At 45.3% G+C, this 14,317-nt stretch overlaps 1 protein-coding gene across 8 annotated transcripts in view; it reads right to left on the reverse strand.

Annotated features, from left to right (window-relative positions):
* The window catches only part of LOC138776414 (pendrin-like), a 112,725-nt gene that overhangs the window by 71,320 nt on the left and 27,088 nt on the right, over nucleotides 1-14,317 (reverse strand). For 5 of the 8 annotated variants that reach the window (XR_011360721.1, XM_069956130.1, XM_069956126.1 and 2 more), the window contains exons 2-4: nucleotides 13,117-13,262; nucleotides 11,066-11,208; nucleotides 876-986 (exon numbers count right to left, since the gene is read on the reverse strand). Coding sequence is in view for 6 of the 8 variants with exons in the window: in XM_069956130.1 (XP_069812231.1) it covers nucleotides 876-986; nucleotides 11,066-11,208; nucleotides 13,117-13,262 (400 nt within the window). In the remaining 2 variants the exon portion in view is untranslated. Of the gene's footprint in view, nucleotides 1-875; nucleotides 987-8,352; nucleotides 8,408-11,065; nucleotides 11,209-13,116; nucleotides 13,263-14,317 lie in introns of those variants that run through there. The other 3 variants (XM_069956128.1, XM_069956125.1, XM_069956131.1) reach the window with 2 other exon arrangements.

Below are 14,317 nucleotides of genomic sequence, written 5' to 3' on the forward strand. Positions count from 1 at the left end.
TTATTTAAAACCTGGGAAAAGGGGGGTGATTCAGACTTTTATTAGGGGAGGGGGCTTTTTACTATTAACAACACTTTTTTTTTTTTTTTTTACACATATACTAGAAGCCCCCCTGGGGGACTTCTAGTATATACACTTGGATCTCTCATTGAGATCTCTGCAGCATAGATATGCTGCAGAGATCCATGAGATCGGCACTCGTTTGCTTTCGGCTGCTGCAGCCGGAAGTAAACGAGTGCCGAGCCGAGGACGGCGCCATCTTGGACGCGTCCCCGGCCGGCATCAGTAACGGAGATCGCTCCTCCGGGACAAGGTCCCGGAGGAGCGATCTCCCCCACTAGACACCAGGGAAACGTTGCCTCCGGTAATCGGAGGCAGCTGTCAACTTTGACAGCTGCCTCCGATTAGCTAATTAGCGGGCACGGCGATCAGACCGTGCCCGCTAATAGCGGCGGTCCCGGGCTACATGCGGCACCCGGGATCGCGGCACTTCAAAGCGGGGCCGCCGCGCGGCCCCGCTTTGAAGTGCAAGTGAGGACATAGGACGTACCGGTACGTCCTATGTCCTTAAGAGGTTAACACAATCTGCAGTTCATAAAAGATGACTTTTTACTTGAACAAGCACCATGACATATGATATAAAATAAGCTATGAAAACCGCTAAATTTACCCTTTACACCTGTGTAGAGATGTCAGAATGCAAAAAGGAGGTGACAGTGTCACTTTAAAAAGGGAGTAATACCAAAATTCCAAAAACAAAAACTGGTGCAATAAATGAAGTAAAGGATCTGTAGCAGCCATCAGACGGCTTTCCTGGAAACTAAAGAAAGGGGATGTTATCACTGTAATGTTGTTTTAACAAGTAAAGAACATACCAACTGAAATGTGCCTTGATGTTCCCAAGAAGAAGTATGTCAAGATGGGAAAGAAGGAGGAATACAGTCCATATCCTACTGGAACTTCAGCAAGTAATGCAAATGCCAAGCCTGCAAGCAAACAAAATATCATCTTAAGTCTGTCAATCACTACTGTAATGGTGCTTTTAGATGGAACAATTATCGTTCGAATTTGCACGATAACGATTCGAACGATAATCGTACGTGTAAACACTGCAAACGATCAAGCAAAGAGCGATAAATCTTTGATTTTGATCTTTCAACATGTTCTTAACCCCTTAGTGACCGCCGATACGGCTTTCTACGGCGGTCACTAATGGGCCTTATTCTGCTGCCATCAGCTTTTTACGGCGATGGCAGAGAATAAGGCTGCGGGGCCGGGACGGCCCCCACCCCATCCCCCCGGCTACCGGAGGTAGCTGAGGGGTTGGGGCAGTGTGTGAGGTCCGTCCCGGCCCCCCCCCCTTACCGACGATCGCCGCTATTAACGTTATAGCGGCGACCGTCGGTAAATGAGAGTACCGGTGCCGCCGCCACCTTTCATCTCCCCCCGCCGTGAATCTACGGCGGGGGGAGATGAAATAAGTATCCCCCAGACCTCAGATCAGCCCCCCCTAGTGCCCCGATAACTAACCCCCCTCCCCCGGCGGCCATCATTTCCAAGATGGCCGCCGCTATCGCTGTGAACCGACTAACGTCGGTTCACAGCGATTAAAAGGTTAAAATGAATGAAAGCCCCATGCTCTCCGCCACCGGAGGTAGCGGAGAGCATGGGGCAGTCATCGGGGACCCCCCTGTGGGGTCCCGGTACAAGCGATCAGCGGTATATACTATATACCGCTGATCGCTTGTGCCATGTGCTCCCGGCACTTTTTATCCCCTGTCACCATGAATGATTGGTGACAGGGGATAAAAAGTGATGTCCCCCCACCCCCCAAGTCGCCCCCCACCCCCCCTGTCACCCCCGTCCCCCAGTCACCCCCCCCTTCCCCATATACTCACCGGATCGACGGAGCTCCTTCCTCCTCGACGTCCTGGCTGGTTATGAAGTGCGCATGCGCTTCACAACCAGCCAACTCTGAAAATTTAAAGTGACAGAGACCAATTTGGTCTCTGTCACTGAACTATGATTACTGAGATAGAAAATATCACAGTAATCATAGTAATACAGTGAAAATGAATATGTAAAGTACAAAAAGTGACAAACATACAAAAAAATAAAACACACACTTTTTATTATAGTAATAATTGCAGTTTACTCCCAAATTACCCCTAACCCCTCCCCAGATTACCCGTAACCACCGCAACGTTGCCCGTAACCACCGCACGTTGTCCGTAACCACCGCACGTTGCCCGTAACCACCGCACGTTGTCCGTAACCACCGCACGTTGCCCGTAACCACCGCACGTTGTCCGTAACCACCGCACGTTGCCCGTAACCACCGCACGTTGCCCGTAACCACCGCACGTTGCCCGTAACCACCCCAAATTGCCAGTGACCCCCTCCAGATTGCCCGTAACCACCCCAAATTACATGTACCCACCCCAGATTACCTATAAGCGCTTCAGTTTATCAGTAACAATCCCAGATTGTCTGTAACCCTTCCAGGTTGCACATAACCCCCCCAGGTTCCCCGTAATCATGCCAGATTACATGTAACCCCCCCAGATTGCACGTAACCACTGCGCGTTGCCTCTGACCACGCCACAATGCCTCTGACCACCGCACGTTGCCTCTGACCACGCCACAATGCCTCTGACCACGCCACAATGCCTCTGACCACCGCACGTCGCCTCTGACCACCGCACGTCGCCTCTGACCACCGCACCTTGCCTCTGACCACCCCAAATTGCCAATGACCCCCTCCAGATTGCGGTGCCCATGTCAGATTACAGGTACCCACCCCAGATTGCCTATAAGAACTTCAGTTTATCCGTAACCACCCCACATTGCCCGTAACCACCCCACGTTGCCCGTAACCACCCCAGATTGTCAGTAAGCACTGCAGGTTGCGCGTAACCACCCCACGTTGCCCGTATCCACCTCAGATTGTCTGTAAGCACTGCAGGTTGCCCGTAACCAGCCAACGTTGCCTGTAACCACCCCAGATTGTCTGTAAGCACTGCAGGTTGCCCGTAACCACCCCACGTTGCCCGTATCCACCCCAGATTGTCTGTAAGCACTGCAGGTTGCCCGTAACCACCCCACGTTTCCCGTAACCATCCCAGATTGTCTGTAAGCACAGCAGGTTGCCCGTAACCAGCCCACGTTGCCCGTTACCAGCCCACGTTGCCTGTAACCAGCCCACGTTGCCTGTAACCAGCCCACGTTGCCTGTAACCACCCCACGTTGCCTGTAACCACCCCACGTTGCCGTAACCACAGCAGGTTGCCCGTGACCACCACACGTTGCCCATAACCACCACACATTGCCCGTAACCACCCCGCGTTGCCTGTAACCACCCCACGTTGCCTGTAACCACCCCAGGTTGCCGTAATCACAGCAGGTTGCCCGTGACCACCCCATGCTGTCCGTAACCACCCCAGATTACCTGTAACCACCTCAGGTTGCCCATAACCACCCCTGGTTGCCCGTAACCACCCCACATTACCTGTAATCTCATTTTTTTTATTTTATTTTAGTAACTGCGCTATTCTAATAACTATTACTAGCTGCGGTTTTGCTCCTGTAAATCGGCGCTCCTTCCCTTCTGAGCCCTGCTGTGTGCCCATACAGTGGTTTATGCCCACATATGGGGTACCGTTGTACTCAGGAGAACCTGCGTTACAGATTTTGGGGTACGTTTTCTCTCCTGTTCCTCGTCAAATTGAGAAATTTCAAACTAAACCAACATATTATTGGAAAAATTCGAGTTTTTCATTTTTACTGGCCAATTTTGAATACTTTCCTCTAATACCTGTGGGGTAAAAATGGTCACCACACCCCAAGATGAATTCTTTGAGGGGTGCTCTTTCCAAGATGTGGTGACTTTTGGGGGGAATCTATTCTGCTGACACTACAGGGGCTCAGCAAACGCACCTGGCGCTCAGAAACTTCTTCAGAAAAATCTGCACTGAAAATGCTAATTGGCGCTCCTTCCCTTCTGAGCCCGGCTGTGTGCCCATGCAGTGGTTTATGCCCACATATGGGGTACCGTTCTACTCAGGAGAACCTGTGTTACATATATTGGGGTGACATTTCTCTCCTGTTCCTCGTGAAATTGAGAAATTTCAAACTAAAGGAACATATTATTGGAAAAATTCGAGTTTTTCATTTTTACTGTCTACTTTTGAATACTTTCCTCAAATACCTGTGGGGTCAAAATGCTCACCACACCCCAAAATAAATTCTATGAGGGGTGCACTTTCCAAAATGGAGTGACTTATGGCGAGATTTTACTCCGCTAGCACTACAGGGGCGCTGCAAACGCACCTGGCGCTCAGAAACTTCTTCAGCAAAATCTGCATTGAAAAAGCTAATTGGCGCTCCTTCCATTTTGAGCCCCGCTGTGTGCCCATGCAGTGGTTTACGCCCACATATGGGGTACCATTGTACTCAGGAGAACCTGCGTTACAAATTTTGTGGTACTTTTTTCCTCTTGTTCCTCGTGAAATTGAGAAATTTCAAACTAAAAGAACATAATATTGGAAAAATTTGAGTTTTTCATTTTTACTGTCTACTTTTGAATACTTTCCTCTAATACCTGTGGGGTCAAAATGGTCACCACACACCAAGATGAATACTTTGAGGGGTGCACTTTCCAAAATGGAGTGACTTTTGGGGGGGTTCTATTCTGCAGACATTACAGGGGCTCTGCAAACGCACCTGGCGCTCGGAAACTTCTGCAGCAAAATCTGCATTGAAAAAGCTAATTGGCGCTCCTTCCCTTCTGAGCCCTCCTGTGTGCCCATGCAGTGGTTTATGCCCACATATGGGGTACCATTGTACTCAGGAGAACCTGCGTTACAAATTTTGGGGTACTTTTTTCCTCTTGTTCCTCGTGAAATTGAGAAATTTCAAACTAAACGAACATATTATTGGAAGAATTCAAGTTTTTCATTTTTACTGTCTTCTTTTGAATACTTTCCTGTAATACCTGTGGGGTCAAAATGGTCACCACACACCAAGATGAATTCTTTGAGGGGTGTACTTTCCAAAATGGGGTGACTTATGGGGGGTTTTCTCTCTGCTGACACTACAGGGGCTCTGCAAACGCACCTGGCGCTCAGAAACTTCTTCAGCAAAATCTGCATTGGAAAAGCTAATTGGCGCTCCCTTCCTTCTGAGCCCTGCTGTGTGCCCATACAGTGGTTTACGCCCACATATGGGGTACCGTTGTACTCAAGAGAACCTGCATTACAAATTTTGGGGTGCTTTTTGTCTCATATTCCTTTTGAAAATGAGAAACTTTAATCTAAACGTATATATTATTGGAAAATTTAAATTTTCAATTTTTTTACTGCCTAATTGTGAATACTTTCCTCCAGCCCCTGTAGGGTTAAAATGCTCATTATACCCCTAGATTAATTCTTTAAGGTGTGTAGTTTCCAAAATGGGGTCACTTATGGGGGTTTTCAGGATACCAGACTTCTAAATCCGTTTAAAAAAAGAACTGGTCCCTAAAAAAATCAGTTTCACGAAAATGTGATAATTTGCTGATAAATTTCTAAGCCCCATAACACCCTAAAAAAGTAAAATATGTTTACCAAATTATGCCAGAATAAAGAAGACATATTGGTAATGTGACTTAGTAACTAATTTATGTGCTACGACTTTCTTTTTTTAGAAGCAGAGAATTTCAAAGTTCATAAAATGCAAATTTTTTAAATTTTTCATGATATTTTGATGTTTTTCACAAAAAACACACAAAGTAGTGACCAAATTTTGCCACTAACATAAAGTGCCATATGTCACGAAAAAACAATCTCAGAATCGCTAGCATATGTTAAAGCATCACTGAGCTATGAGAGCATAAAGTGAGACAGGTCAGATTTTGAAAAATTAGCCTGGTCATTAAGGCCCAAACTAGCTGCAGCACAAAGGGGTTAAACTGTCGTTCATCGTTCGCAAAAAATTCGCAGATCGTTCCGTCTAAACAGTCGTTCACCGATTTACCCTATGTGTGAGATAGGCTTAAGCCTATCGATCGTTATGATAGTTATAAGAAACACATCGTTCATTCAACATCGTTAATCGTGCGATCAGGCGAATTATCACTCCGTCTAAAAGGACCAAAAGGCAATGAGTTATCTCTGCTGCCAAAAGGTGCTCTGAACGGTGAATATATCTAATTATGCTACATCCACTATACAGAATTGCACTTTTCTAATTGTAAAAAATTGTTTCTTACTTTCTCTTTATAAGCTTTGTACACAATGACCTAGATTTATCAATCTGCCTGAGACACTTGCCTCGAATAGCAACCAATCACAGTCCTGAGTTGTCATTGGTTGCTATCTGTGCACGAATGTGTCTGATTTTTGACAGATTGATTGGTTTTCAGAGTAGATGTTAAAAGGAATCTGTCAGCTGTATATGATGCAAAGTTTCACATCTGTTAAAACAAGTAGTACCTTTGATGTAGCCATTGGTGGAATCAAAACGTATGTTTTCAAAGAGGGGGTGTCAAGATGCAGAACTATAGCAGCCTAGCAAATCTTCTATCTCCCCTTCCCTCCCTGTCACTCATTAACAGATGTACAGAGCTTGGCTAGTGGTGCGTTTACACAGAGAGATTTATCTGACAGATTTTTGAAGCCAAAGCCAGGAATGGATTTGAAAAGAGGATAGATCCCAGTGTTTCCTTTATGACCTGTTCTCTGTTTATAGTCTGTTTCTGGCTTCAAAGATCTGTCAGATAAATCTCTCTGTGTAAACATACCATTAGACACCATTAGACCATTAGACAGTGGAATAGGGAACACAGAAGCTACAGAACTAGCATCCTGGAGCCTCCAAATGTTGAATATTGTACGATCACTAATGCTCAAAGGGTATTTCCTGGAACTCAAACATGCAAGATTGCCACTCTAAATGTGGCTCATGATAGACTGATCTGACAGGGAATTTTCGCATGTGCACCTATTGGAATGGGTTTCACAGTTTTTTTTCCCCCGGAACTGTGGCAGTTTTACTTATGGTTCTATTTTAAACAAAAGCCAGAGGTACAATAAAGAGGAATGTGAAATATAATGCCCAACTTATACTTCTCTTTTCTGCTGGATCGGCCATAACCTGGGGTTAGTAGGTGTTGGTAGCAGTGGGCTAGGTGTTAGGATGTACTAAGGAATTGGTAAAGTGGCTATGAGCGGCAGCACGGTGGCTCAGTGGTTAGCACTGTAGCCTTGCAGTGCTGAAGTCCCACCAAGGGCAACATCTGCATAGAGTTTGTATGTTCTCTCCATGTTTGCGTGGATTTCATCCGGGTACTCTGGTTTCCTCCCACACCCAAAACATACAGATAGGTGAATTTAGATTGTGAGCCCTAATGGGGACAGGGAGCAATAATTAGCTGAACTATGTAAAGTGCTGCAGAATCTGTGTGCGCTATACAAATAAAAACATTATTATTATCATCATTATTATCATTATTATTATTCTTTAGCACTAGCACGAGGCTTTGCAAAAGGTAGAACCAGTGCAGAAGCAGAGTAACCACAGAGTCTAGCACTTAACCAGGAACAGTTTACTAAGCGAGTCTTCAGTGCAATACAATATATACTTTGGCAGCAAGGTGTAAGGTGTAACAAAAATATAACAGTCCTTTCTCCTGTTGGACAAAACAGAGTAGTTAAGCGGGGTACTTGAGGTATCTGTGTATAGTAGTAGAACAGGGTCCTTAGCTTGTAAGTAGGTCTGGGTTTGTGTAGGAAGGCTAAAAGGGCTGCCCAGGGGGCCTAGTCTAATAGTACAGAACTCTGCCAGAGTAACTTAAAACGGAATAAGTGTGACTTGATAGAAGAAGCTTGTACTCACGGTTTTCACTATACCTCCTCCAGCCAGAATAGTGCCATGTCTGGTAGTATGAGTCTCAGGCTTGCACAACCAGGCAAAGCTAGCCCTTTAAGGTTTCCCAAGTGGGCAGAGTAGATACAGTATAAAGCTGGGTTCCCATTATGTATATTTCAGTCAGTATTGTGGTCCTCATATTGCAACCAAAACCAGGAGTGGATTGAAAACACAGAAAGGCTCTGTTCACACAATGTTGAAATTGAGTGGATGGCCGCCATATAACAGTAAATAACGGCCATTATTTCAATATAACAACCGTTGTTTTAAAATAACAGCAAATATTTGCCATTAAATGGCGGCCATCCACTCAATTTCAACATTGTGTGAACAGATCCTTTCTGTGTTTTCAATCCACCCCTGGTTTTGGTTGCAATATGAGGACCACAATACTGACTGAAATATACGTAGTGTGAACCCAGCCTTAACAGAGTATGTCGGCTTTACCTGCACTTTACTCTGCTGCAGACAATTTCCAATGACTGTTGGACCACTCTGACTTTTTAAGCAAGATGTTACCCCTGATGTAGACAAGGTATCCTAAGTAGGCAGTTACCCCACCTTTGGTCTTAGCATTGCATAGTAGATTTAGGAAAGTCTCTCAGTAGAATCAACAACATCTAATTCCTGTTCCTCCTCCCCACCCTCTTCACCATTTTTCCTATTCCTCTGCAGTGAAAACTACACAGGTGCCTTAATGATCCAGACCATGTGCCGTCCTCTCACAGCTGATGAAACAATCTGCCTGGAGCATTCCTAATGATGAGGAGGGTGGGGAGGAGGGACAGAGAGGTTGTGCCAGCCTAAAGCATACACAATTTTAGCCACGGCCAATGGGAAAGGGGCTGCCAGTTTAAAAGTTGTTTTTTAGGACAATAGCTGCATCACCTGCCGAACGGACCCCAGGACAGATCTTGGATTAAAAGCAGCTATCCGAAGGTACAAGTGGTTTGGGGGGTCAGATTGTGGGTACAGAGTCACTTTAACTCCCATTGTCAGGAAAAGTACTGGAAGAAACAGGGCCTAAGTGTGTAATAGGCTATGTAGTGTGAGGTACCTAGGCTAATGATTGGAGGACATAGATATCAAACAACAGTGGCATGATATGATATTATTAGCCCTTACAGCATGTACTTGTTCAACTGTGCAAGTGAATACAATACATCACATACAGTCCAGTGACACCTAGTGGCAGAAAAAGGTGTAGTGCAACCTTCAGTCCGGAGCATAAAAATACATTTAGAAATACCTGGTGAAAGGTGTGTTAAAACAATAGGGTCATACTTGTTCTAGGACACTAAAGATTTATTTCTGTCTTTGGCTCAAAAAACTGCATGAAAAGCTTTTAGGGTAGCTTCACACGTACTGGATCCGCAGCAGATTTAATGCTGCGATTTACAGCGAAATCCTCCGTGGATCCTGGTATACTAAAGTTCTATGGGGTCCCATACCCACATGTAATTTTTATTCCGCTGCAGATATGGGACCCGGCCTCTTTAACCCCCGTCCGCCTGTAGCCCGGCCGCCCGTCGCCCTGGCCCGAAGCATACATTACCTGCTCGGCACCGTGGCTGTGTGAAGCTCCGTCTCCCCTCGCTCCTCATCGGCCAATCAGTGCTGCCGTGCACTGATTGGCTGATGAGAAGCGAGGGGAGCTGGGAGTTTCACACAGCCACGGTGCCGAGCAGGTAATGTATGCTTCGGGCCGGGGGCAGTCCTGAAGCATACATCACCTGCTCAAGAATCCTGCTTGCTTTGGAGCCTCCTAGCATCTCCCGCACTGATTGGCAGACTGCCGGGAGATGCTGGGAGGCCCAGAAGCACGCAGGAGCCTGGAGCAGGTGATGTAAGCTCCAGGCCGGGGCTGCGGGGTTAAAGAGGCCGGGTTACATATCCGCAGCAGAATGAAAAACCCTTAAAAGATATGCTTGTATGACACCAGCCTAATGGGGATTTCACACACACACACTCAAACAAACACTTATAAGTCCTTTGTTATGAAATGAAAAATTGGAAAAAAAAAACCTGCCACGAGACTGCTATGTGTGACGCCAGAATTATGTCTGCATTTTGGGCCATTTTTTGAAAAGGCAGACTAAGGGTGCCTTCACATGTAACGACTCGCAGCGCAAATCTCGCTGCCAGTTTTGCATTGAGACCCGCTACGAGCCGAGGTCCTGGCAGGTCCAAGTCTCGAAGACCGCTGCGAGTATGTAATGCAGTCGCCCCCTTAACCCCTTCATCCGCTTTCGCCCGGCTCCCGCTCCGCAGCGTATATACATTACCTGTCTCTTGCTGCACAGGGTCCCGGAATCCTGCTCTGCCGCCCAGCCAATCTGGCTGGGCAACACACTGATTGGCTGGGTGGCAGAGCAGGAAGCCGGGACCGGTAATAAGACAGGTAATGTATATACGCTGCGGAGCCGGAGGCTGGCGGGAGTGGATGAAGGGGTTAAGGGGGCGGCTGCATTATATACTCGCAGCGGTCTTTCAGACCGCTGTGAGTATGTAGTTACTTGGACCTGCCAGGCAAAACTTGCAGCGAAATTTGCGCTGCGAGTCGTTACGTGTGAAGGCACCCTAAGGGTGCGTTCACACGTACAGGATCCGCAGCAGATCTGCAGCAGATCCGCAGCAGATTTGATGGTGCAGATTTGATGCTGTGTTCAGTTATTTAGTTGAAATCCGCTGCAGATTTGGTACGTGTGAGCGTACCCTAAGGGTACAAACACATGCACTGTATACGCAGCAGATACGCAGCAGATTTGATGGTGCAGATTTGATGGTGTGTATCGCAGCAGTAAATACGCAGCGTATATGCCGTGTGTGTTTGTACCCTAAAGGTAAAACAAAGCTGAAAGAAACAGTACACTTTACAGCTAAAAAATAGTGTTAGATCCAAAAATCTATTAATAGTGTGGACATTTCCAGTACTGAAGTCTGACTTGGGGTAAGAACACACAAGTCACTAGCCGAATGTGCCAAAATGAGTCACGAGTTTGCTGGCAAACCTGTGGAAAGATTGGCTGATGGATTTTGACCATGTGGGTGACAGCTCATGTGGTTTTGCCTTTGCTGTTTAGTCCCTCTAAAAAAAATCCAATGACAGGGTTGTGCTGCAGTGATGTGTTCATTGGAGAAATTTGCAGTACAAACTTACCTTGTAATGTTCCAACAAGCCCTGTACATAGTCCTGAGATAATATCATGAACAAGCCACTCTTTCCATCGATACTTTGGCAACCAATTAAGGATTGGGAAAAATTGCTTGAGCTTTAGACGAGCTGTTGCTGAAGTACAGCTGCTGGAAATAGCATAGACAAAAAAATCACATTTGTATTAGAAAGCCACTAAAAACAGCAGGAGTATTAGAATTCAATTATTGAGAGCACTGATTGACATTTACAAGTTATTAATGAAAATGCTATTTATTGGCTTACAGCACATAAGGATGCTAAGCTGGAGTCACAATATGTTGCAGTTTTTGATTAAAGCAAAAGAAAAAAAAGGTGCAAAGGAAAGACTAACACGTCTTTATTCAGTTTTATAAAAAAAAAACACCAAAAAATGTGGGGGAGATTTATTAAGACTTAAAAAGTCACTGTTGTTATAACTTTCAAAATCTAAACAAACAGTAGATTTTTTCATTATTATTTTTTTTAACTTATCATGGGAAACACAACACTTCTGGTGCTTAGACTCTATTTTTTCAAAGAGACTAAACACAGGAAGTCCCACCAGCCGGAGCATTCATTACCTGATATACACTCAGGCTTGCTTTGGGGGTTCCCAGCTGGAAGTCCCGCTCAGCCAATCAGTGCCCTGCCATACCTCAGCCACTGATTGGCTGACTGGGTCGTCCAGAGGCCGGGAGCCCCCAAAGCAAGCAAAAGCAAGGCGCAGATAATGTATGCTCCGACAGGCAGGGGGTTAACTGGGCTGTCACTTACATACTAACAGCGGGATGTCAATAGTATGTATGTAGTAGTAGTTTGTATGTAATAGTAGTATGTATTCTAATAGAAACTAACAGGCAAGGTATCCACAGCGAAATCTGCTGCGGAATTGATAAATGTGAATCTGCCCTAATAGAGTTATGTGAGGTCTGAGCCACACACAAACCTTAAGGTGTTTTTTTCTATAGGAAGGGCAGGGTTAAGTCTACCTTATCTCTCCCAGAACAAAGGGGTCAGGCAGTGAATTTCCATCACAACAGACCCCTACCTCTACGATATCATCTGTTGGTGGACGGCCAAGAGAGTCCCTCACACCTTATACTGCCTGAGGAACACACTGCAACAAATGTGTAAGGTGTATGGGAACTTTTAGTGCAAAGCAGCTAGTTACAATGGTGAGCAGCAGAATCGAAATTAGCAGATCATTAAAGGGGTTGTCCAGTGAAAATCTTTTTCTTTCAAAGCAACTGGTTTCAGAAAGTTATATAGATTTGTAATTTACTTCTATTTAAAAATCTCAAGTCTTCCAGTACTTATCAGATGCTGTATGTCCTGCAGGAAATGTTTTATTTTCAGTCCGAAACAGTGCTCTCTGTTGACATTTTTGTCCAAGACAGGAACTGTCCAGAGCAGGATAGGTTTTATATGGGAATTTGCTGCTGCCCTGGACAGACTGAAAAGAAAACATGCAGAACATACAGCAGCTGATAAGTATGGGAAGTAAATTACAAATCTATATAACTTTCTGAAACCACTTGATTTGAAAGAAAAAGATTTTCGCTGGGTAACCTCTTTAAGGGAATGGAGCTGCCTGGTAAGAGGTACTGTAGTGCGGCTGTTTAGCCTCACCCTGCTAATGCACCTTGTTTAATGAAATGTATAATTGTAGTGTCACTAATAGTTTGGACATTTCTCTACATGATGAAAACAATAGTTTTTATTATTATTATTTTTGTTTTTATGATAAATGGGAAAAGGGTGTGTTTTCAATGTTTAATATCTGTTTGAAGATTTACTTCTGATGTGAAATCACAGGAATAAAGCACCGCGGAGCAGAAGGCTTCAGTTGTCTTCCACACTCAGACCCTGACCACTAAAAACTTTTGATATGTCTCTCTGACATATTGCTTTTTTAATGACCTGTACTCTTTGAAGCTCAAAGTATGTAAATGCAAGAGATACACTCAGCAGATTCAAACATCCTACATAAAAAATAAAAAAAACTTTGAGATATAGAAAATACTTTTATTCTTAACCTGCAGTTATCTTTCAGTTTTTGTGGAATACTTTTCTGTATGAGTTCAGCCTTCTCATTTTCCTGCTGGAAATTCGTCTCAGAGTAGATTGATCGAGATACAAGATACTCATCAGACACGTGAATGTTCATCCTTTCATTTATCACCTGTAAATGACATATAAGAATTTATGCTAAGTAAAGTACATTTAATGTTTGGCAAATGTAAGACCGCAGGTTAGACAAATGTAACTGATGCTGATAGCCCCCTATAGCTCCTGGGACACTGAGGAGGAAGGTAAAAGACATACCTTCCTCCTTAGCATTCTGGGCGCCATTTTAGCAGTTTAGATTCGTCTTACCTGCTGATAGTCCCCCATCATTTTTTGCCCACGTAAAGCAAATTCATTGGCAGCATTCCTGCAGTGCAGTTTGATTCATCCTAGCTTAGCTGCATACGTACACTTTATTACTGCAACTACTGTAGGTCTTGTGATCTCCAGTCTAAGAACCAGACAATTAGATGCTCTTATGTGTAGACAGATCAGTCTGTCCTGTGTTACAGACTTCCTGTAAAATACAGGATTATATAACTGGTTATTAGATCCCTCTAGGCAGTTCAGACCTACACAATTCAGTTCCATGTTCCTTGTTCATCTGTATTAACCACATGCACAGAATGCTGCCAAAGATAGAATGTCTGGCCTCTCTTAAAGGGGTTGTCCGGCGATAAAAAAATATTCACAGAATAACACACATTACAAAGTTATACAACTTTGTAATGTATGTTATGTCTGTGAATGGCCCCCTTCCCCGTGTTTCCCCCCACCCACGCTAGACCCGGAAGTGTGGTGCATTATACTCACCGCATCTCGTGTCGTCCACGGTCTCCGATCGTCAGCAGTGACGTCTTCTTCAGGAGGCCGGCGGATCTTCCCGAGTGCCGGACACCCTCTGCAGCGTCATCCGAAGCTCAGCCGCGACTGGCTGAGCATAACTGTGCTCAGCAAATCGCGGCTGAGCGGCTGATGACGCGGCCACGTCATCAGCTGCTCAGCCGCGATTGGCTGAGCACAGTTATGCTCAGCCAATCGCGGCTGAGATTCGGATGACGCTGCAGAGGGCGGCCGGCACTCGGGAAGATCCGCCGGCCTCCCGAAGAAGACGTCACTGCTGAGGATCGGAGACCGTGGTCGGCACGTGACAGGTAATGTATAGCGCAC

The sequence above is a fragment of the Dendropsophus ebraccatus genome, chromosome 1 (genome assembly GCF_027789765.1).
Source record: "Dendropsophus ebraccatus isolate aDenEbr1 chromosome 1, aDenEbr1.pat, whole genome shotgun sequence".
Taxonomy (NCBI): domain Eukaryota; kingdom Metazoa; phylum Chordata; class Amphibia; order Anura; family Hylidae; genus Dendropsophus; species Dendropsophus ebraccatus.